The sequence below is a fragment of the Molossus molossus genome, unplaced genomic scaffold, assembly GCF_014108415.1.
Source record: "Molossus molossus isolate mMolMol1 unplaced genomic scaffold, mMolMol1.p scaffold_m16_p_2, whole genome shotgun sequence".
Lineage (NCBI taxonomy): Eukaryota > Metazoa > Chordata > Mammalia > Chiroptera > Molossidae > Molossus > Molossus molossus.
Genome location: NW_023425355.1, coordinates 139,237,352 through 139,262,550, shown reverse-complemented (window position 1 = coordinate 139,262,550; position 25,199 = coordinate 139,237,352). Strand labels below are relative to the sequence as shown.

General features: G+C 40.4%; 1 protein-coding gene across 2 annotated transcripts; it reads right to left on the bottom strand.

Annotated features, from left to right (window-relative positions):
- Window positions 1-884: 884 nt before the first annotated feature.
- On the bottom strand, window positions 885-20,625 carry ASB9 (ankyrin repeat and SOCS box containing 9). Of its 2 annotated transcripts, XM_036271416.1 has the most exons (7): window positions 20,531-20,625; window positions 14,338-14,417; window positions 11,806-11,913; window positions 8,366-8,516; window positions 7,322-7,456; window positions 5,233-5,424; window positions 885-1,012 (listed from the first exon to the last, which is right to left on the bottom strand). In XM_036271416.1, the coding sequence occupies exons 1-7, from the start codon at window positions 20,622-20,624 to the stop codon at window positions 888-890; spliced, it is 885 nt and encodes a 294-aa protein (XP_036127309.1). In that variant the 5' UTR covers window position 20,625; the 3' UTR covers window positions 885-887. The 2 variants fall into 2 exon arrangements, with proteins under 2 accessions (XP_036127309.1, XP_036127310.1); XM_036271417.1 differs by lacking the exon at window positions 885-1,012 and having other exon boundaries at window positions 5,201-5,424; window positions 7,322-7,426; window positions 20,531-20,624.
- Between the last annotated feature and the right edge of the window lie 4,574 nt (window positions 20,626-25,199).

Here is a 25,199-nt window from a genome sequence, read left to right as displayed (position 1 = left end):
GCCACATATGGCTAGTGTAGGGTTTCTCAACCTTGGCACTATCTACATTTTGGACTGCATAATTCTTTGCCGTGGGCACTGTCCTGTGTACTGTAGGATGCTTAGCAGCATCCTTGGCCTCTACCCACTAGATACCAGTAGCACATATCTCTGATGCTCCCCTAGTGGTGACAACCAAGTCTCCAGACATTGCCAAGTGTCCCGTAGGGGGCAAAATCGCCCTGGTTGAGAACCACTGGGCAGTAGCTACTGTATTAGACAGCATAGTTCTAGAATATGCCTAATATGTATATAACATTTGGGCTGAGAAAAAGAACTGGCCCCTATGCTATACTAGGGCAGTAGTGATTTTGTCATAAGAACAAGGAAGGTTTAAAAAAAAAGTCAGATATAGCAAAGAAACGTCTTTCTTCGTCTGCCTGTGCATGTAACGCAGATGAAGCTAGAATAGTAATATTGGAAAATTCTGCCTCACTCCAAAGTCCCCAGGTTAGTATCAGAAAATCTATCCTCAATTCTGGCTGTCCTGTCCCTGCTGTGGGTAACTGGACAAACAGACCTCCCAATCTCTGTGTCTTAGTTGGAGAAGAGCAGGGATAGCACCCAGCTGATAGGGTTGCTGGGAGGGCTAAATCAGACAATGCACTAAGTGTTCCTAGCTCACTGTTTAGCACATAGTAGATATTCAAAACAATAGTTGTTCTTTTAGCCACACTCTTCCAGGCAGGAAAGGAAAAAAGTCTTCATGTCTTCCAACCAAAAACAAAAGTACCTAGTGCGTTTCTGTTGAAAACAAAAATCCAACTGAAAAAACTAGTCATGCTTTATAAATTCAACTTTATTTTTAAACGTGGCCACAGCATAAGATAATGCTTGCCTCAACACATTTAAATATGTAGGAGAAACCGTTTCAGCTCCTCGGGGAGGAGGAGTCCAGTGATCTTATGATGCTGCTGGATCCCAAAGCACTTCCGGATTCTAAGGCGACATAACTGCATCAAAGAAGCGGGCCCTGGAGAGAGATCATAAGACAAGCCACATATTGGTTTCAGTGATCTAAGAGGACTTTTCCTTTCCTTCTTTTAAAGCATACAAAATACGGGGTGGGGCGAAAGTAGGTTTACAGTTCTAAGTACAGAAACAGTTTATTCCTGTATCATTTATTAATTATTGTATTTCCATATGAACAACTGTTAACCTAATTTTCCCCCACCCTATATAACATTTTTATAAGAAAATAATACAGTACTACTGAAGACCATTTTCTGTTTCTTATAGGAGGCATTTTTAGGCCATATTCTCCCCTTTCTGGTCTAATTGAAATGAGTTAGGTTTTAATTTAGAACTGTCTAAAAAAAATTCAAAGTTTAGTCTCAGTAATGGAGGCTTAAGGAAGCTAATTTTGGGATTACAGAGCTACAGAAAATTTCCAGTACTGACAATAAAATGCATGTTTAATGGCTTTCTTGTCTTTTACCTTAAATAAGGTCACATTTCTAAATGCAAATATTTTTATAATTTGAACAATTTTAAGATATTCTAATATAATGAATAAATCATAAGTGTATGCTAAGTCATATTTGTTTGTATATTCTGTATTTAGAGCCAGCTCAATGCTTCAATTCATAGGTGAAAAGTGAACTAGTATAAACCTTGCAAAGGAAACCAGCCAAGAGTTGACATTTTAGGACAGTGGTTCTCAACAGGGGAAGGAAAAGGAAAAGGCATTTTCCTCTTCAGGGACACTTGACAATGTCTGGAGACACTTTTGGTTGTAACAACTTGGGGGAAGGTGCTAGTTGTGGGAAGTACAGAGACCAGGGATGCTGCTCAACATCCTACAATGCACAGGACCACTCCCAATGACCCAAAATGAAAATAGTGCTGAGCCTGAGAAACCCTGTTATAGGGTAAAATGATGGGGAATTACTTCCCACCCCCAGCCCCTCCACCAAATTGTAATGGGGATTCTCTTTTGGTCATTATAAACATGTTTATCAAGCATAGCTATGTACCCTCAAGAACCTCATGGAGCAGTAGCCCTCAATCCAGACTGCACTTGAGAATCACCTACTGGGAGAGAGTGGCTTTAAATTACACGATGTTGGGCCCCACCCCAGAGATGTTGCTTCAATTATTGTTGTGTGGGGACCATGCATCTGAACTTGTTAATGGCACAGGCCCCAGGAGATTTGATTGTACTGCTAGAGGCTTCTGATTTCCTGTAGTGTCACCACAAGCTACAGGATAAAGTGGATTGCATATTTCTCAGGTGATAGAGAACAAGGAAAAGTGAAAATAGACACAGATACAATTAAAAAATAAATGCAATATTTTCAATCAGGACCTCATACCACATTCAGAAGCCCCTGTTGGAATTTAGGGTACCTTCCAGTTTATGTTCAGGGTATTAGCACACTGGAAAAGGTGCACCATGGGGAAACAACTTAATCTCATCTCACTAAGGAATGGTGAAGTACATGACTAATCATCTGTGCTAGATACACTGTCAGGGACAACTGTAGGAGGTACTGATAAAGAATTATGAAGAGCAAGCCTGATGGAAACTTAGGGAAAGCGAGACATCAGAGCAAGCTCAGTGTAACTGATGAAAACAAAGTATCTGCTGTTTCCCACCAGTTGGATGATCTACAACAGCTGTAGCCTTAATTCCATATAAATAGAGCTAAAAACCCACTACGGCTTTGTAGCCATTTACCACACTCAGTAATAAAATCAACTCATTCTGTGTTGATGAATTGAAATATTGCTTTGAGTCTCGATTTATTTTTCTTCTCCAGCAACACTCATGACGCTTTAAGGCCAAAGCACATTCAGATGTGGCTCCTGTCGTGCTGGGCTGAGAGAGTGATTTTAGTTTTTATTGTTTGCCATGAGTAAACACTGCTTTAAATACTTTTTGAAGTGGGTGGGATGGTAATATTCTTGAACTCATTTCTGGGGCCACCCAGAGACAGAAATTGCTGTGTTAAATTCATAGGTCAGGCTTTCTGCACTCGCCTGTTCCTATTTCCCATGGGCTTTTGAGAGGTGACTTCACCCCAAAGATAACTCATGGAGGCAAAAGCAGTAGCAATTCTCTCTAATGGCTACTGACGTTTTATGAACCAGTGGGATCACTGGCCTCGCACTGTCACCAAAATGTGAATTAATAAAATTAAAGGCAACATGGATGTCTAGGAATGGTTTTGATAAATAAAGTGGAAGGGAAGTCAGTGGAGGCAGTTTGAAAATGCAATGCTTTCCCAATTAAAAAAATGATATTTTACAACTATGTTGGTATAAAGATCAATATAATCCAGGTTGAGTTTTCTTCATTTTTTCCTTCTGATTTTAATAGAAATTAAAATATTTCTACCCTGGCTGATGTGGCTTAGTTGGTTGGAGCATTGTCCTGTACACCGAAAGGTGGTGGGTTCAACTCCAGGTCAGGACACGTACCCAAGTTGTGGGTTTGATCCCCAGAGGGGGTGTGTGCAGGAGGCAACTAATCCATGTTTCACTCTCACATCAATGTTTCTCTCTCTCTCTCCCCCCTTCCTCTCTCTCTAAGAAAAAATCAATACAATAAAAGCATGTCCTCAAGTAAGGATTAAATATATATTTCTGTGGGCCCCTAAAAACATCATGAACTTCAAGCATTGTGCTATTCGTGCCTACTGGAAAAATTGACCCTGTACGTATGGATAGAATTTTTTGAAAACAAGAAATCTTCAAAATACAGGTAGAGCTGCCTGGTGATTATCCCGCTACTTAATACAAAGGGGTTTCTACTAGACTATTCCTTGTGCCTGGGATCAGTATTCCCTAGCCTGTGGCATGGCTTGGGGAGTATAGACCTTGTTTGGGGATCCCAAAGCAGAGCTTTGCCTGTAAGTACCCTGGGGCAGTGGCGAATAAGAGGAAGAAGGATTCCATGGCTACTTTACAATTCTCCCCAGAGCCAGCACTGCTTCTCAGCACATAGGGAGAAAATAAGCAGATTAGGACATCAGAATCATTCTGGCAGGGAAGCCTGTTTCAAAGTCCCACAACCCCTAAAATTTAATGTCCATACTATGGTTAAAAAAAAAAATAGCAGACCTGAAGCTAGCTGCTATCCTCCTCTAGGGAAAATTAAGAATGCAATCAGAGGGGTCTTTGCTCCCCACCCCAAGCCCAATCCACCCATGACTTGCAGCCCAGGAAATTGCCCTTACCCCCTTGCATACTGCTTAACCACAGGTTTAACTGTTAGGGTCAGGAGTGTCAGTTCTTATTTATGAAAGAATGTGGACTTAGTGTTGATTAACTTATAATAGTAAATGTTTCCAGATTGCTATGAATCATTAAAGTAATACAATGCTCAATTAGTTGCATTCTTTCCCCCAGAAACCAAATGCCCAATAGTTTAGCCCATCTGTAGTGCAGTAAGACACCCTGGGCATTGTACAACTCCAAAGAAGCTTCTGCTCATTTTAAAGCATGTTTCAGCTAAAGCTAATATTAAAATTTTAGCCCTGGCCATGTAGCTCAGTTGGTTAGAGCATTGTCCTGATACACCAAGGTTGTGGGTTTGATCCCTTGTCAGGGCACATACAAGAATCAACCAATGAATACATAAATAAGTGTAACAACAAATCAATGTTTCCTTCTCTCTCTCTCTCTCCTTCTCTCTGTCTCTGTCTCTCTCTCTCTATCCTCCCCTTTCCTTTCTCTCTAGAACAGTGGTTCTCAACCTTCCTAATGCCACGACCCTTTAATACAGTTCCTCATGTTGTGGTGACCCCCAACCATAAAATTACTTTTGTTGCTACTTAATAAATGTAATTTTGCTACTGTTATGTCTTAGGCGACCCCTGTGAAAGGGTCGTTCAATCCCCAAAGGGGTCACGACCCACAGGTTGAGAACCACTGCTCTAGAAGCAATAAATGAATTAAAAATTTAAAATAATACCTTCATTCTTTGAAAACTGGCCTACCCCCAGGTATGAATATTAGATCATCCAAAACAGCCTGTCTTGCACATGACAAATAGCAGATGGTTATTTATTATATCACCAGTGCTGTACCTTGTAGAATACTAAATTATCTCAGTTCCTCACATTTGGTAATGACGGGGAATGATCTTTTTTGTAGAATCAGAAGTCAGAACTTGGTCAATACCTGCCTCCTGCTAGAGCCCACAGGAATCTATGGATTAGGGCTTAGGTTCGGGCAAAGGAGAAGCACCTTCTCTCTGCAAAAAGAGCTGGATCAGAGGGTTCTCTGGAGGCACCAGCTCCAAGGGACGTTTGCCTTCAGCATTCTTGGCCTGGGTGTCTGCTCCAAAGTCCATGAGCAGGCGGGCCAGCTCCCCACTGGATGCCCTTGCCACTGCATGAAGAGGAGAGTCCAGACCTCGGCCTCGGTTCACGCTTGCTCCTAAGGAGTCACAACAACAGAGAGTCAGCTAAGGAGCAGAGTCCAAGCATCCCCCTTCTGAAAGTACTGCACTTCAAAATTCCCTAACAAAAGGGCATCCATACTGGGCATGACAATTCTCCTGAGGAATTGGAAGATGACTTGATTCCATTTAATAACATGGGGAACATGCCATTTGACCATGTCATGGAATGCACAAAAGCATATGAGGTTAAAATCTCAACTGTGAGTACTATCCATAGGTATGGATACATACAAGAAAAATCATGTCAGGGCGCATACAAGAATCAACCAATAAATGCATAAATAAGTGAAACAACAAATGAATGTTTTTTCCCTCTCTCTCTTGCTCTTCCTCTCTTTCTAAAATCAATAAATGAACAAAAATTTTAAGTTTAAAATAATATCTTCATTCTATGAAAACTGGTGGCCATTATTAATGGAGCCCTAATATTAGCCAGCACACACCGGAAGTGAGGCTGCATGGTGAAATCTCATCTATAGCAAGCAGAAACATTCACCTACTGTGCAACTGCCATGGGGGGTTTAAAACCTGACACTTGGGACTCAGTGATTGGGACTGTGAAAAGCAAACAACTTGTGAGGGTATCCCTAGACCAGGGTGGCCAATCCAAAGATCACAGGGAAGGTGACAAAGTCTTCATCTTCAGGAGTCAGGTGGATTTCTAGGATCACCCCACCCCATTTTATCCCTTCATTCTCAACAAATCCCTACCCCAGCCTGGATGCTGGCTCACACTGTGACATGTGGGAACATGTGGCTTTGCTTGAGCTGCTCTCTCTAGTAAAATAGGAATCTATGTTCACTCAACAAATGTTAACTGCATTGTTCTTGGTTTTGAGGGATGCCACACTTGGCACTGCCCTTATTAGGAGCTTAAAATCTAGCTAGGGTAATAGGATAGAGAAAGAGAAGGAGAGGGAGAGGGAGAGTGAGGGAGAGAGAAAGGGAGGGAGAGAGATGGAAAGAGAGGGAAAGAGACAATGAATATGAATGAATAAATATGAATCTCCTAATCCCTGGAAATGGCTACCAGATGAGTAGAAGGCAATAAGAACTATAAAAACATTCAGGGAAGAAAAGATTACTGGAGTTTTGTTTTTTTTTTATCCTCACCCGAGGACATTTTTCCATTTTTTGCACAGATAGAGTGGGAGGGAGAGAGAGGAAGGGAGAGAGAGAAACATCGATGTGAAGGGACACATCGAGTGGCTGCCACCTGCACGACCAACCAGGGCCGGGGACAAACTGCAACCGAAGCACATGCCCCTAGCAGGAACCGAACCCGGGTCTCTCTGGACCGCAGGCTGACGCTCTAACCGCTGAGCCAAACCGGCCAGGGCGATTACTGGAGTTTTAAAGAACAAATAGGACTCAAATAATTAAAGAGGGGAGGGAATAGTGTTCCAAGTGTTGAAGAAGGGACTGGACAATAGCAGGGAAGTGAAAAAGAATGATGCTAGATAGGCCTTTTCAAAGATAATATAATATTTACAATGGGCTAAAAATGAGACAAGTTCAATTTACAAATAGGAAGACTGAGTCCTAATCAAGCAGCTTTGGGAGTTGTGCAAAGCCTAATAATATGACTGGCTAGAGGAGGAAGGCAGAGGAAAGGGAGGAGAAAGTATTCATCACTGAGGACCACCCAGAGAGGAGAGATTACCATCTTCATCATCATCATCATCATCACAAGAGAGAGCTGAAGATCTAACAATTTCAAATAATTCCTATGGGAACACAATAAACAGGAATCCCGACCTTGTCCAACTCCACTGCCTATACTCTTTCCTCTGCTACAATAGAAAGAGCTTTAAAATATATTTAACTTAGTTTCTATTAGCTTTCCTCATTTCATTTTGCTTTTTGTTTTACCTGATTCAAGAAGTTTCTTGGCACAGGCTATCTGCTGGTTTTCACAAGCCAAATAGAGTGGAGTACCCAGGTGGCTGATGTGATGGTCAACGTCACCCCCGTGAGCTGCAAGGGACTGGATGCACTCCACATGGCCTGCAGCCCAAAGTAGGAGAAAACAGTTACACAACAATTTCTCTTAGCTAGGTAAACACCTTCCCCATTTTTCATGTTTTCATTTTTTTTTAATTTTTAAATTAAATGTATTGGGGTGGCATTGGTTAACAAGATTATATGGATTTCAAGTGTACATTTCTATGATACATCATCTGTATATTGCATTGTGTGCCCACCACCCCAAGTCAAGCCTTCCTTCACCATATATTTGGCCCCCTTTACTACCCCTCCTTCCCTCTTGTAACCATATTTTTAAATCTGCCAGCAACTTATCCAGGGAACCAAAAGCTATTTCCTTTGCTTAGAATAGGGAATGATTTCAAATACTGCCATCAGTGAATGGGTTGACCATAGATGTGATCTGTGGCTCTGGGTGCACTTGAGTTTACTAGTCACGTTAAGCAACCAGCAGCCATCACCTTTTTCAATTGGTTGGACTTTGTAATCAGTCCAAGTACAGATATGGAAGTGAAAGTTGGGTAGAGGTATGGAGGAACAGGAACTGAGTGGACCTGAAGAAGAAAGGGCACAGTGCGGGCCATGGGACAGGGAAGCTAATTCACAATCTCACCAAAGACAGGCCCTGGGAGCAACATTTGGAATGCTCTAAAAAGGTAGTTCTCAAATTTCCTATTCATCAGAATCATCAGGAGGGCTTGTTAACCAAAACACAGATGGCTGAACCCCACCCCCAGAGTTGCTGGTTCAATGGGTCTAGAGTGAGGCCCAAGAATCTGCATTTGCGTGCTAGGTCACACTGATGCTTCTGGTCCCAGGACCCCACCTTGAGAACTACTGCTCTAAAATAACTCCCCTCTTCCTTCTTTCTTTCAATAGTGAGATCCCTTGAATGAGTGGTTGGAAAACTTAAATTCTCAACAACTTTACCTCTCTTAGCAGCTTCATGGATGGGAGATGCCAGATCACTCGCAGGGTGGGGGCTGGCTCCATGCTGCAGAAGCAAATTCACACAGTCCTGGCTGCCACTGACACAAGCATTAAATAAGGGAGTGTGCCAGTCTGTGGTAACGCCATTCACCTGGAATGAAAAGCTCCACGATGAAGGCAGGCAGTGGGGTGTCCTGCATTCAAATCTAGACTCCACCAAGCTGGTATTTAACTTCTCTGATTCTTAACTTCCACAACCACAAAATGGGGACAAAAATAGGAAATTCCACAAGGTTGTGAAAAGCTGAATCAGGCATGGAATGTAAGGCATGAACAATTTTATTGAATGGTCTATCTTCTTCATGCCCTCCCCAGGAGCACGGACTTTGAAACCAATAAGGATCATTTCAGTACCTTACAAAGTAATCTCTTCTATTTTAAACATTCCATCCCAGACTCATGCCACACCAATACAGTTTCTTCACAGCAGCCAGAGTAACCTTCTAAAATTGTTAATGTAGCATTTAAAAAAATTTTAAAACAGTATGTTCATACAAATCTAGAGTGAACACATGCCAAATATTTTTTTTTTCAATTCAGTCATTAATGATAGAACCAGTAAGATGGTAAGGCTGGCTAAAAGGAGAATTTATATAGTCAGTCAATAGAATGCTGAAATAAATTTGCTAGACACAAAACTGATTAATGCCCTATTAGGCCACAAAACTATAATCTTTGGGACTATCTTTTCTAATGTTGGAAATCAGACAGAAACTTACAAATTAGCATCTAACTTCACAGGGTTTGGGCTATAATTGAATAGAAAAGAGCAAAGCCAAATGCAGATGTATTTTTCTATACTGTTTAGAAATTCTATGGCGAACTGTTAAACAGTAATATTGGAAGGCAAGGCCAGGACTAGTGAGGCACAAAAGAAATCCAGGGGTGAAAAATTTAAGAAGACACTCATTCCCAGGGTCACAAAAGAGCTGTATGCCTCTGAGAGTGAGCAGCTCTTAGAAGTTTGCACGCTAGGCACCTCTCTTGCCTTTCCTTAGTCCTGGCTCTGTTTCCAAGTTTCGGGTACATTTTCTTAACCAAAATATAAACCTAATGATGCACTCACCAAAGCTCTCTATAGCTGTCAGGACAGAGCCCATTTTCTTGGCATGGACAAGGGTGTTTTTATTCTGACCCCTTTCACCAACTCTACTCTCCTGCTATAAGGAATTATTTCAAATCACAAAAATGTGCTTTTCACTTACAGGCCTTTTCACTTGGTATTCCCAGTGGTAGGGAAGCCCATCATTTTCCCCAACCCTCCATTTAGATAAATAACTCAAATAGGTCCTTGAGGTTTCAGCTTAGACATCATTTCCTACAGGAAACCTGTTTTGACTCACTCTCTCCCCATCAGAAATAAATGGGTTAGGAGCACTTCTGTGTGCTCCCAACAACTCCTTTACCATTAACACTTAATACATTGTTAGTTTGTAAAAATAGCCACAGATTCTCTGCACAGTATGCAGTGTGGCTTTGCAAGTCTTCATAAGATGGAGACTGTTTTTCTAGTCCTTGAATCTGGCATTGCCCATATGACTTGCTTTAGCCCATAAGACAGTAACAAATGTGTTATAAGCAGAGATCTTGCCCCCTTTTGCTACTCTTGGAATCCTTGCTACCACGTAAACAAGTTCAGGTAGCCCGCTAAAGGACAAGACCACATAAGAGATTTTTATGGCTCCCCAGACATCTCAGCTAACCTAGTCAAGGTCATCATGAACCAGCCAATCTATCAGCTAATCACAAATGCATAAGTAACCTTTGCTGATGTCAGCTGAACAGCCCAGACCAGAAGAGATGACCAGCCAACACAAGGAATTGTGAGATAAATAAATGGCTGTTGTCTTAAGCCACGAAATTAGGATGGTCTACTGCATAGCAAAAACTAATGGATAAAAAACAGTTTATTATAAATACCTTCTGTGGCTGAAATGCTATGCATTCAACAAACCTATTTCCTCCCTCTTGGGCACACAGCCATACTATATTTCCCAGCCTCCCTGGCAGTTAGATGTGGCCTGAGTTCTGGTCAATGCATGTGTGCAAATGGGATCTATTTCACCACCCAGACTTGTCCTTAAAAGTTTTCCATGCACAATCTTCCACTTCTTTTCCCCTTACAACCACCTGGAATGGAGACTACCCCAAGAGCACACATGGAAGCTACTTGTTGAAAATAGTGAAGCAGGATGAAAGAAGCCTGTATTCCTGAATAACCCTTGGGAAAGAACCACCCAACTGGCAACGCCCACACTGAAATTTCAGTTGAGTAAGAAATAAACTTTCATTGTGCTAGGCTACTGAGATGTCAGGGTTCATCTATCAAAGCAGCAAGTGTTATAGTCACTAAAACACCTGCTTATCTACTGTCTCCTCATTTAGTTTGTAAGTTCCTCAAAATATTATCCAGAGTTGGGCATATAATCAATGTTCAATAAATACTGGTTGAGAACATATGAGAAACTCATATTCAGATTTTCAATTTTGAGCATGAATCAATTTTGAGCATGAAGAGACTTAATGGAAGACTTAGGGGTCCCTACTCTCAAATTCAAGGGCTTTGTGTTCTCCTTCTAGGATCTCTCATTATGCTATCCTGATTCTCATTCTCCAAATAATAATCATATACTCTACCCTCTTTTAATCCTTGCAATACCACAGTAAATTACATAACTTTTTGTTATTTCTTCCATTTTTCAGATGTAGACTCTAAAGCTCAAACAATAAGTAAGTGTTCAAATTTCCAATGTTAGTAAATGGTAGAGATGGCCTAGGACCACTACTCAGATCTGGAGCCAAATGTTGTATGTTATCTACAATATTTCACTATCTTCAATCCATTGGAATGAAGACTGAAATATAACAGCTATTTATTAGTTGTGACTATGAAAGAAAATTATTTAGACAGGAACCATTACTTTCTAGCTGAAAATTCAGTACAGTCGTCTCTTGTTTATTGAGGTTAATCTGTTCCAGACTCTAACTGTTGCACCTGGCATTGAAGGATTTGTGGGGGCTCGAATACATAGGCCTACAGTCCATATGTACAGTAATTTTAATTGCAATACAGGGGTGTATAATTGACTCAGACAACCGAGCGCACACTGTATCATTTTCACTGTCTCGATCAACTTTGAATATATTTGAAAAATCCATGATAGAGTGAAGCCGCAAAGGTTGAAGCACAAAGTGGCGAGGGATGACTGTACTTCATGTATTGCTGAGACAGACAAGCTTGATGGACATAATACTTTTGAAAAACACCTCTCTTCATATTTCAAATCAGGCTAATAAAAAATGCTGGAAATTATTCTAAAGGGATAGAAATAGCCATTTTTCATTCACATTTTCCAAGACGTTATTTGAGTGGTACTTACCTGAGCTCCATGCTTTAATAAAACGTTTGCACAAGAGGGATGACCTCCAAGACAGGCTTCATGGAGTGGGGACACATGATCTGCTGTGATGACATTCACAGTCCACCCCTGGAGGAGGGAAAATGGGTAGAGTAAGGGGTGTAAACTATCAATTCCGTTAGGTTTGGTTTTCAGTCACGAATCCAGTACTATGACAATTCTTTTAAGAGTTCACCTGGCTTAAAATCTGATGGTACGCTAAGCTATTGACAATGATGCAGAAAAAACAAACAAAAAAAGATCTTTCATACTACTTGTCGGAATGTAATATGATACAACCACTCAGGAAAACAGTTTGACAGTATCTATTAGAGGTTATATACATACCTATGACCCAGCAATTTGACTCTTAGATACATATACTCATGACTGACTTTCACTTTGCTCTTACTCTCTCTTGTCCTCTTACTTGTTGGCTTATTGTTCTGATGAGGTCCATGGAAAGGAACTATTCCTGCATATATTCTTGCATGGTTGGGCTTGCCCTGCTATGCTCCAGCCTTATGCCACCAGAAGAAAATTTCTCATGTAGCCACTGGTTAAAGAAGGATGGGAGATACGTGCAGCAGATCTGCACCCAACCCACAGCTTGAAGCCAAGCCCAGCCTAGATCAGTTGATGTAAAGACCTGCTAGCAAGAAATGTTTATTGCATTATGCCACTGAGTTTGGGGCAGTCTGTTACACAGAAAGACCTGACTAGCACAGGTAGGTATTGGAATGATCATTTTATAAAGATAGAAATTGAGGTTCCAAGAAGATAACTTGTTCAAATAATGAGATAGAGCTTAGATAAAGGCATGATTCTGGCTGATGTTCAGTAAACATATAAATACTGAATATAAATGAATATGAGTCAAATTTAGTGACAAATAAAAGCTGCAATGATCATTTTTCATCCTATTAAAATAATGTAAACATTTCATTTTATCTGAGAAGCTGCTTAACTTCTTTTAGCTAGAGTTACTATCTATATTTCTACTTATAATAAGCTGTTGCTATCAAAAACAGCTTAAAATAGGGGATTAGGGTAGTCGGAACTTTTTCTTTAGAAATTGTTTTCTAATAGGTGAGTTACTTATGCTAGAAAGATCCATGAAATTGGAATTTGTTTTGAAAGCACATTTATTTTCACTAACCACTACCTGAAAGGTATCATGTCCTTCAATTATTTATTCAATTATGAATGTAGATAGCAAACCACAATAATAATAGCAGTTTATAGGACGATCATGGAGAGGAATCATAGATATTTTTATTATAATTGTTACAGGTATTTAAAATATCCAAAATATATGTTCATCCTACTTAGAAATTATGGTAGTCATTAATCTCATTTGATGCATTAATTAAAAAGTCCATATATAACTCTATCACACATTTGTCATTTAATATCTTGATAGCTTTCCTCTGTATTATGTTTTATGTATTTAAAGATTAATCTGAGAAGGGCTCTATAGACTTTGCCAGACTGCCAAAGGGGACAATGGTCAGAAAAGGTCAACCGCTCTTAACTTAAAAGATCTATTGTCTTTTCAGAGAACAGAACATCCTGAACAAAAACTCTTTTAGAATTTTGAATGGTGATTTAAACTGCAGAGAAATTAATATCAAACTGGGCAGTGGCACCATCAACTGGATATTCAATAGAACTGAAAATGTCTTTCAAAGGATAAGATTACAGATTTAAAAAGACATTTTCAAGCATTGTTTAATATCAGAGATTTTTAACCCCAGCACTGTTGACATTTCTGGCTAGATCATTTTTTGATGTGCAGGACTTCCCTGTGCAATGTAGGATGTTTAGTGACAACCCTGGTCTCTATTAGATGCCAGTATGACCCTCCCATTTCTACTTCCAGTTGTGACCACTAAAAATATCTCCAGGCATTGTCAAATGTCCCCTAAGGGGAAAAACCACCCCAGTTGAGAACCAAAATTACATGATAATTTTAAAGAACATAGTCTATTGAATAAACTAAAGGCAACTTAAATGCACTAATTTTCCCATTATTCATTTAATATTATATTATACTTAATAATCTAATATTATTATAGTACCTACTATGTGTATAGAATTATACCAAATTCTAGTATTATGCCAGCCAGCCTCCAAATTTAAATAATTGTGGATAGGATAGGATTCACCTCACTATGCTGAAGAAGAATTCATACCTTAATTTCAGAATATGATTTTTTTTCTCAGTGTGGTAAGCAATAGGATGTGCTTAATATTTTTATTTTCAAAAAGCTACCTACCTGGCCGTGGCCAGTCTGACTCAGCGGTTAGAGCGCCGGCCCGTGGACTGGGGAGTCCTGGGTTCAGTTCCCACTAGGGGCATGTACCTGGGTTGCAGTTTGTCCCTGGCCCCGGTTGGGGTCGTGTGTGTGGCAACCACTCAATGTGTCGATGTTTCTCTCTCTCTCTCTCTCTTCTTCCCTCTCTCCCTCCCCCTGTATCTGAAGATCAATGGGGAAAAAAAAAGCAACCTACCTGGCTGATGAGATTCCTCAAAGTGAGCAGACGCCCATGAATTGCAGCTTCATGCACTGGAGACCAATCAGACACAAAATCTGTATGAAAAGGGAGGGACAGGTTATATCCAGCTAATGTACTTTAGACCTGGAGGCTCATCCTTGCTCATCATAAGAGACTAATGGGCAATATTGGTTGGAGTCAATCAACCAAAACTCCCATCAGGACTTCAGCATTTCTCCCCTCTATTGACATTTTTTGTACACAGTGTATTAGAAATGTCTACGTAGCTAAAGAAGTGCATCCAGTGTCCAGAAACTAAGAATAAAAGAGGTAGATTAGGATGACAGATGGATTACTGTACTTTCACTTACACACTGATTTCAAAGGCAAATGGTCCATTTAGTTAAGTTAGAGCTTCACTAATTACCAGTATTAATGTGTTAAGCTCTGGTTGCCAGTCTAGTTTTCTGCGTGAAATACAGACCTTGGCATCTCAGCAAACAGTGCCATATACTAATCGTAGTAATCAGGTAATTTCATACACCATTAGGTTTCGAATCAAATCTAAATCTAAATCTATGCCTCCTGTCCAGGTATCAAGTGCAAATCAGAGCTCAGTCTGACCTTATAACAGAGATATGATTTACTCCCAAAGGCAGCATGCCAATGTGGTTAAGAGAAAGCTCTATATTCAGACCTGCTTGGTTTCTTCTGAGCTGTAGGTCCTTGGACAGGCCCTAAGCTTCAGTTTCCTTCTCTGTAAAGTGAGGACAGCAATATACTTACCCATGGCTCAATACCTATTAGATACTATTATTATCCTGCCCTAACAGTTCACAGAGAGTCTTGAGTACACCCCATAATCACTGCTATTTAAAATAGCACATTTGTTCCACAACCATTTGGAAGGAACACACATTATTAGGAAGGAAGCCTGTAAACCCTATCCCCTCACATTAAATGTTTTCCTTTCTCTTTCTCATTGAGGGTGGATGTAATCTGAATGAGGCATAAACCTGAATTTTTCTCATCTTAAACTGCGACCGATTTCCAGAACAAACTCAGGAAGTCAGAATGTGAGAAGGCTCAGCTGAGACTGCTTCAGCTCCAGCTCTGCCCACTTGAGTAAACACGCTACTGCACACAGACAAGGCAGAATGGTCTAATGCCAGTCACATCTTATAAAGGAATTGCTATCCCCTAAAAGTTGAGAAGATCTGGAGAACCAGGGTAGTACTGATGCCTTGCAAATTGCAAGGCCATAAAGGAGGAGGCAAGAACGCTTTTATAGTTAACACGTGTTGGCTGAGGTCTGCCTGCTCCATGGAGTTATCAATGTCCCTGAAAATCTGTCCCAGTGAGCAAATTACCATCTTTCCAGATGGATTCATGGAGCATGTAATAGGTAAGGGGAAGCTGAATGAACCCACCTACACACTGCCCATCCAATGCTTTCCTTCTGAGCTTACTAAGGTGTTTGACTCACCTTAAGTGGCTTTGCTTACCTCTAAAACCTTATGCTCAGTAGAAACTCAGTGTCCTCAAAGCATTTTCTAAGGTTCCTACTTCTCTTGGGAAAAATATTGCTGCTTCTAGCACTTGGAGCCTACACTATAGACTGCAGATACAGAAAGATTTCTCTTCCAATTAGAATTAAAAGGAAAACTAATTCTACACTGTTGATGCTAATTCAAAATACCATCCACACAAAATCTTGAGTGAGAAGAGCCAAAAATTTAAAAAGGTTTTGAAAATCAGTTGTAAATAGATTTGCAAATGGACCCTAATGGATCATCGTGCATGATGATTAATCTGTTTTTCCTTCCAAGTGCTCAGCTGCCACACTTCTCAACCTTTCTTAAGGCTACCTCAGATAATTAGAGGTGACAGCCTAAACAGTCCAGGCAGGTAATTTGGGTGCTAAATGGTAAGTCTGTTCATATTTCATTAAATTGATGCAATTACATTATCAAGTAGACAAAAATGGGCTTTACTTTCTAGTCATTCTTCATGGAACCATTATTCCTTCTATTTAGGGTAAATAAAGAATGATGTACTTCTGTAAGAGAAAGAAAGGCTACCTGCAGTCTTGTATCCCTGCTTTAGAATATAGCATTGCCCTGGCCGGTTTGGCTCAGCGGTTAGAGCGTTGGCCTGTGGTCCGGAGAGACCCGGGTTCGGTTCCCGCTAAGGGCACGTACCTTGGTTGCAGTTTGTCCCCAGCCCTGGTTGGGTCGTGTGGGTGGCAACCACTCGATGTGTTGCTCTCACGTCGATGTTTCTCTCTCTCTCTCCCCCTCTAATTCTATCTGAACAAAATATTGAAAAATGTCCTTGGGTGAGGATAAAAAAAAAAAAAAAGAATATAGCATTTACAGAGCAGAGATATCTGTGTCTTCGGGAGGCATGGGGTATTGTCCTGGTCTATGTGGTAAAGGGCTGACAATATCTTTCTAACACCTTTATTGAGTTCTAATTCACATACTCTACAATTCACTCATTTAAAGCTACAATTCAGCGGTTTCCAGTATATTCAGAGTAGTTCACTACAGTCAACTTTAGAACATTTTTATCATCTCCAAAAGAAACCCCTTGCCCATTAGCAGTCACTCCCCATTTCTACTTCCCCCAACCCCTGGAAAACATTGGTCTATTTTCTGTCTTTATGGATTTGCCTATTCTGAACATTTCATATAAACATAATCATACAATATGTGGTCTTCTGTGGCTAGCTTCTTTCAATGAGCACAATGTTTCAAGGTTCATCCACACTGTAGTATGTATCAGTACTTCATCCCTTTTTATGGCCAAATAATATCCATTATATAGATAAACCACATTTTATTTATTAATTCGTTTGTTGATAGACATTTGTGTTGCTTCCACTTCTGAGTTTTATGAATACTGTTGCTGTGAACATTCGTATACAAATGTCTGAGTGGATGTATGTTTTCAATTGTCTTGGGTATACATACACCTAGGAGTAGAACTGCCTGTATGATACGATAACGCAATGTTGAGCCCTTTGTGGAACTGCGGCTATACTGCTTTATATTCCCATCAGCAGTGTACGAGACTTCTCTTTTTAATTTAAAGTCATGTCCACCTAGATAAAGCTTGGTAAGGCTATCACAGTGTGCCTATACTCTTGCCCAGAAGAAAAACGTAGGTCCTTGTAAAGCCAAAATTAATCTCAACTTTATATAAGGACTTTAGCCTCAGCAGGTTTCTGAACAACTGAGTGACTATACAAAAAAAATTAAATTGTGACAATGAAAGGTTGATATTTTTCTAGCATTGAAAGCATGAATTATGTATGTGTATATATACATACATATGTGTATGTGTGTGTGTATACACACACACAGTTTAGCAAATGCCATAATTTGCAACATGAATTAGTCCACACACACTTTCTTTAGCTCTTGAAAAAACTGAAGAGATATCTGGGAGATGTTTCTCCAGGGTTTTCCAGAGCCCACACCCCAAGCAGGCACAACACATGGGCTCAACACATGTGAATTAAACCCAGAAGCAGCTTTGCCTGCCTCCCTGCTGATAACTGGAAAGAGCAAAGTCAATGGGAAAGGGGATGTTTTCCTACCAGAACTTGGATGATATTCACAGTAGGAGACTATGGATGAAAGGGAAATTCAAGGTCACAATCCCCTTTCCACTGACCCCAAACTCTTTGAAAATCAAGGGCCATTATCTGTATAGAACACATTATCCAAGCCCTTGATATATATTATTCTTCCCCAGCACTTGTTCAGCCAGGGTCTATTGGTTTTACTGCCAAAAAAATAGATACTAAATGAGGTCAATGGCAATGCCACAGATCCAGTAGCTCATGGTTAAATGGGGCAGGAAGCTCTCCTAACAAAACCACTCCGTAAGCCCTCCAATTAGTGCTGTTCAACTTACCTTTCTTTTAAATTGAGTCTCCATCAAAGCCGGCAGCACATTAAAAAGGCTGCCATTTCATTTTTATTGCAATTTCTGAAATTATTTTTTAAAATTTCCATTATTTCAGAAGAGATTTAAAATGCACTAATTGGTACATGCTAAAAAAGAGCTATTAACGAAGCTCTGAGAGCCCCCAGTGAATGCCGGGCAGTAGCATAAATCTATCCATCCTGGGAAACATTTTGCAAGGTCAAGGGGAAACAAAGACAAGACGGGGTGCTCTGAGAGGGCAGAAACATTTGCCTTCAGTTTGGGGGATGTGATGGGGTAGAATCCTTCCTGTCCTATCTGATTCAGAGATCTGACTTCTGACCTGTATTCATTCCCCAGCCTCAGTCCCACGTCATCAGGCTGTGCACTGGCCATTGGCACATTTATGTTCGAAACAGAACTCCTTATCCTCCCTTTCTCAACTTCTGTCTTGTCTAGCCCTCTTATCTGACATGAATTTAGGCTTGAAAACTTTACAATTTGGGCTGCTTTCACTCTTTGAGCTGCAATATTTAATCAAGAATCATAGTCTGATTTCTCTTTCTTTTAAAATGATCACTCGTATTTCTCCTTTCTCTGTCATTTCCAAGTTTGATCCAAATGTAAGGTTCATACTTGGATTAGTGCAGTGGTTCTCAAAGTGTGGTCCCCAAATGGCACCCTCAGCATTACCTGGAGGCTTTTATAAAGGCAGATTCCCAGCCTCATCCCAGACCTACCACTGCATCAGAATCGCTGGAGGTGGGACCCAGCCATCTGCATTTTATCAGCCCGTCCAGGTAATGCTGATGGATGTGAGAGTTTGAGAACTTGTGGGTTAGTACAAGAATTTCATGTGATTCCCCAAAATCCATCCTGATTGTGGCTACCAGTTTAATTTACTGCTGTCTTCATTATTGCCACATCTCTGCTCCAGAATAATCAATGGCTCCCAATTTCCTGCCTCATAAACTAAACCCTGCCACCTAGCATTTGAAGCTTCACTATCAGGCTTCATCTCTCCAAACTTGTTCTCACTAGACTCCCTAAGACACTCTGCATTCTAGTTGTGACAGTGTGTTCACTTTTTAAGTACTGTATCTTGTACTATATTTGCACTTGCCCGCCCCCACCCACTCATCCACCCTAACCAGAGTTGGATTAGGACCTTCAGAAACCCTCAACAATGAAAAGTGGCTGGTGCCTCTCTCTGTTATGAAAATAAACATAACACTTAGCTGTAATTTAATGGAAGTCAACCATTAAATTACTGATTCTTTCCCATATTGACTGGTTTGCTATTTCAAAAATATATTTATCAAATTCATTTTAAAAAGTGATTTTCAATGCCACTCTGCTTTCTACTGCTCCAAGTCTATGCTCAACCCATCTGACTAATCCAGTTCTGCCTTTGCAGATCCAAATCCCACTCACTGTTCAGTGCCCTGCTCATTTTATGAGAAAAAATGGAATAAATGAATGAATGAGCAGTCTTATCTGTTCAACTAGTCAGAGGAAAGGCATTTTGCATTTTATTCCTTCTGTTTTTTTCCCCTTTCAGCATTTGTACAGTAGAAAAGTAATAAGTCCTAGCTGACTACAGGGTCCCTGCTTATTGATCGCAAGTGTTATGGGCAGCCCACCACAGTGCTGGATATAATCATTTCTCCTCTAATACTTATACCCATTTTCAGAATACTTTCAGTTAGCAGGAACCTGCTGAATCCTCACAGAAAATGACAGTTTCCTGGAGGTGTGAGACTCTATACATTAGCAAAGATACTACCTGACAGGTAAGAATCATACCTGTAAGATTCGTCTCCAAAATGAAAGAAAAAGAAAGTTCCTTTTAAAGTGAATCAATAACTTCAGTGCTCAATAAACATCCTTTATAAACCCAGCCCTACCTCAATGCCACATACCTAAAACCTTTTAATAAATGTTTTGGCAGTAAAAATGTTCCTATTTATAAGTAAGTTTTAAACCTTCAATGTAGTGTGATATATTTGACCGTTGTAACAAAAGTTTTTACTAGAGAATAAACACTGACAGTTGGCTTTATATGGTCTATAGGACTCTGCAGATAGTGGTGGACATATTTTTGAATAACTGTGTAAAGAATATATACTAGCAAGCATGGGCATCTGTCTAGTAAACTGCCCCATGGACATATCTCATGCAGAGCCACTGAAATTGCCCAGCCCTCTTCTTTCTCTCTCTCCAGAGTTAACCAACCTCCCCAGCACTCTGATTCCACAGCCCCTAAACTCACCCCCCATCAGTGGATTTGAAAGCAGCCTGGTATCAGAAGAGTCTCCTGGCCTTAAGGGCTTGCTGCCAGTCCTGCCTGGTTGTTCGCCATCCATAGTGCTCTCCTGGGCCAGACAAGCTCCCTGTTCCACTTCAGTTGCTCAGGAAAAGACCAAATTCCATGCTTCCCCTGCTCCTGGGAAATCCCAGTGCTGTGGCTGGCTGAGCTGCACGGTTCTGGTCAGATGGTAGGAACAGCCGTCTACAACAGAGAACAGAACAAGCAGAGTAAGCTGAGTACTACCTGAGGTCAGTCTCCCTCTCTCTTTTCTCTCTCTCTCTCTACACACACACACACACACACACACACACACACACACACACACACGTGCGCCACCTAGCTGGCTGGAGGCTGGCCAAAGCCCAGGACAGCCCCCCCTGGCTCCAAGTCTACAAAGTTGCTGATGTCACGTCCTTTCCAAAAGTGAGACCAATCAGTGAGGAAGGCTTGGTGTTATCAGGACGGAAAGTCATATTTTGTAACTTTTGGAGAGCGAAGGAACAGGGTGGGAGTGAAGGAAACCTGGTTCCCAGCTGCAGCCTTGCTCCCCTGCTGGGATCCGTTCGTTATTTGGGGGCTTCCTGTTGCGACAAGCCCCAGAACCCAAGAACAGACAATGTTAGGGCTGCTGCAGCCCTGCTGAACTGCTTGCACAGCAACATGCCCAGCTCGCCCTGGCCATCTGCACATGTGGTTTCAATTTTTCTGGGAGTTTCTTATGGGAAAATGTGTCTATATGTCACAAACATGCAAGCTTGGAAAGAACTTTTATTTCCTTCCTTCCAACTGCAAGGATTTCATTAAATGCCCTACATCACCCTTCCTCCACACATAATACATTAACTTCTAAGTAAATAATTAATGGTTACTATTGGAAAATGGATTGCTGGCTGGCATTGGGGGCATGCAAGAAGCCTGCTATCTTTAATTGTTAATTACAAAGAGTTGTATTTTGTGAAAGTTTTGCTTTTACAAAATACTTGACTTTTTGTACATGTGTCTGTGTAGATACATACACCCTGTTATCTTGTACCCCTGGGTGCTAGGTCAGGCTGACGGCCACCCCTATGCTCCAGCTACTTCTTTCATCCGGGTGGGAGTTTTTGCTTCCCCATCAGGGAAGACTCTGAGTGAGTCTCAAGCAGAGTCCGGCTGTGAAATGATTGCAGAATTTTTTTTAATACCCAAAATGTAGCTTCACTGTTTCAGACTTATGTATTCTCAGCTGAAAGATATGGTGGCCATTGTTAAGAATTTGAGGAGAGTCATTCACATTTTTTTTAATTATAATTTTTTTCTTTATTGATTTTAGAGAGAGAGGAAGGGAGAGGGAAAGAGAGATAGAAACATTGATGAGATAGAACATCGATTGGCCGCCTCTTGCATGCCCCCCAACTGGGGACCTGGCCCACAACCTGGGCATGTGCCCCAACCAGAAATTGAACCAGTGACCTCTTGGTACATGGGTCAATGCTCACCCACTGAGCCACACCGGCCAGGTGAGAATCATTCACATTTTTAATGCTTTTCTATGCATACATATGTATACATATTTATCCTTACATTTTTCACATAACTGTAATTATATTATCATATCATTCTATGCTTTTTACATTTATTCTGTCTTGGAGCTCTTTCCATTTCAACATATAGAGGTATGTCCCTTACTTTAGTCACTACTACAAGTATACCATCTTTTGCCAAAACTATTTCATCATATCCTTAGGATGGAGGCAGAATGTTACCATTTCTTTTACAACTACAAAAATACTGCAGTCCTTATTTTTGTACATGTGGCTTTGTGCATACATGCAAATATTTCTGGAGGAATGATTCATAAGAGTGAAAATGCTGAGTCAAAGCTGTGTTCATACACGTGATAATTTCTCTAGAACTAAAGATACACACAGACAGGAGTGAGTACAAGTCAAAATGAAGAATTCTGAATGGGATTAGTAGATTTTATTAATGATGATTTCCTGGTTGCGATATTATGCTACAGTTTTGTTTTGTTTTTTTGTGGGGTTTTTTTTTTTGGTACGTGCCCCTAGTGGGAACCGAACCCAGGACTCTCTGGTCCACAGGCTGATCTCCAACCGCTGAGCCAAACCGACCAGGGCTACGTTATAGTTTTTTAAAATGTTATCATTGGGCAAACCTTGGCAAAGCCACAGAAGATCTCTTCATATAATTTCTTACAATTGCATGTGAATTTACAATGATCTCAATAAAAATTTCAATTTGAAAAAGAAGTGTCAACTTAAAATTCAGATAAACACAGCCAAATTGCCCTTCAGCTCTATTTTGCAGAATTAACTGAGAAGGCTGTGAGTATATACATGGTTCACTACTCCAACTGGAAAGATTTGAAAAACAGTAAAATTTGACAAAGAAAGAGAAATTTACTACAAACTAGACTGGTTGACAAGGAGTTAACAGAGGGGAACGATGAAGAAGCTGGATGGTATCGCCCTCCTTTCTGAGTAAAATATGCACAGTACAGCTTCTTTATTTGCCTTTAATTAAATTCCAAGAAGATAAGGTTATTCCATATTCAAATTTAAGTTTATTGTCCAAAGTGACAATAAAGCTTTCCAGGTTGTTGCCTCAGTACCTGGAAGGGAATTAATCAGTGTTTTATCTTCTCATTATATTTATAATGTTGATCAACAGTTGTGAATATTGGAGGATGGGAACTAATTTTTTTTAAACATTTAATAACAGTTCTAGTTGGGAATTAGAAAACCATTACAAGAGAAGCTCACGCATTTTTAAGGATCTATCTGGAGATAAAGTAGAATTACATGTGTGTGAGCTGTGATTATAGAAAAATAGTTTGACTTACAATGAGCCACAATAGAAGAAAACAATCTTACCAACTTCTAATCAGTCCTAGAAGTTACGTGTCTGCATGTTCAGGAAGCTTGCCAAGGTTACATAAGAATTATGGCCTACAGCAGCAGTAAGGCCAATTATTAAGTGTAGTCTTAACAGTAGCCACAGCCACTGCCCTCTCACTTAGGTGTCCACTTATGACATTACTCGTGGTGACTCTTTCCTCCTGAGGCCTTGGAGAGCCTTGAATGTCACCTCCAATCAGTCAAAGTCGGCCTAGAAACCGAAACCTCTTGTCATTCCAGTCAGCAATTTTTCTTGCACAAAACCTTTAACACCTAAAAGGAACATATTTCCTCTGATAATTTGGAATGATCTACTTTTCCTGCAAAAATCCTATCTGTTTCAGTTGTTCTCACATAACTGGCTCCACATGCTGAGGTATCTGATGTTGCTACTTTGGAAAGCAGTCACTTATTCCTATTCCAAGTACAATAGGACTTGAACAAGAATGTGTTTTTAAAAATCTGGCATGATGCAGTATTGTTGAGGAAACAATCAGACAAATAAAAATTGAGAGATAGTTTACATAACAATGGTGCTGGACTCTTAAAAAAATGTCAGTTGTGTGAAGGACAAAAGGGGGGAGGCTTTCCAGATTAAAGGATAATAAAGAGACTTGATAACTAAATGTAATGCATGATCTTTGATTGGATCCTGATTTTGTGCAGTCGGGTAGGGAACAAAGCATAAAAGACATCAGTGCCACAATCATGGAAACTTAAACATGGATGTATATCAGATAATCATAGTGCATCAATGTCAAACTTCCTGGATGTGGTCACTGCACTGAGTTATATAGAAGAATCTCTGTGTTCTTGGGAGATGAGATGCATGCTAAAGTCCTTAGCACAGAGCCATGTGGGAGCATGACGAAAAGGGAGAAATGCATGCCCCTATGTTCACATTTTACCTAAAAGCTCTACAGTCAAAACACAAGTATATGTACTAGAGTCCCCTTTTCTCCACACCCTCGCCAACACTTGTTATTTGATGATTTGTTGATGGCGGCCACTATGGAAAACAATATGGTGTTACCTCAAAAAATTAAAAATGGAACTGCCATTTGACCCAGTGATCCCACTTCTAGGAATATACCCTAAGAAGCCTGAAACACCAATCAGAAAGAATATATGTGCCCCCATGTTCGTAGCAGCACTATTACAATAGCTAAGATCTGGAAACAGCCCAAATGTCCATCAGTAGACGAATGGATAAAAAAGCAATGGTACATATATACAATGGAGTACTATGCAGCTGTAAGAAAGAAAGATCTCTTATCCTTTGAGATGACATGGAGGGACCTGGAAAGTATTATCCTAAGTGAAACAAGCCAAGCAGAAAAAGACAAATATCACATGATCTCACTCATTTGTGGAATATAATGAACATAACAGTCTGAGGAATGGGGTAGTCCCAGAGACATGGAAGCAGGGTACAGACTGACAATCCCCTGAAGAGGGAGTGTGGGGGAGAGTTGAACCACAGAACTTATATGCATGTATGCATGAACAATGGACATGGACAACAAAGGTGGGGAGGAAGGGGGAGGGGGGAATCAGTGGAGGAAAAAGGAGAAACATCTGTAACAAAAATAAATAAATTAACTAAACAAACAAACAAACAAACAAAACAACATGAGTATATGTAAAGCCCACATTGCCCAGTCTGTTCAAAAGCCATAATCATTCCTCAAAAACCCAACAGCCACATGTCCCAGAACCTCGTGCTGATT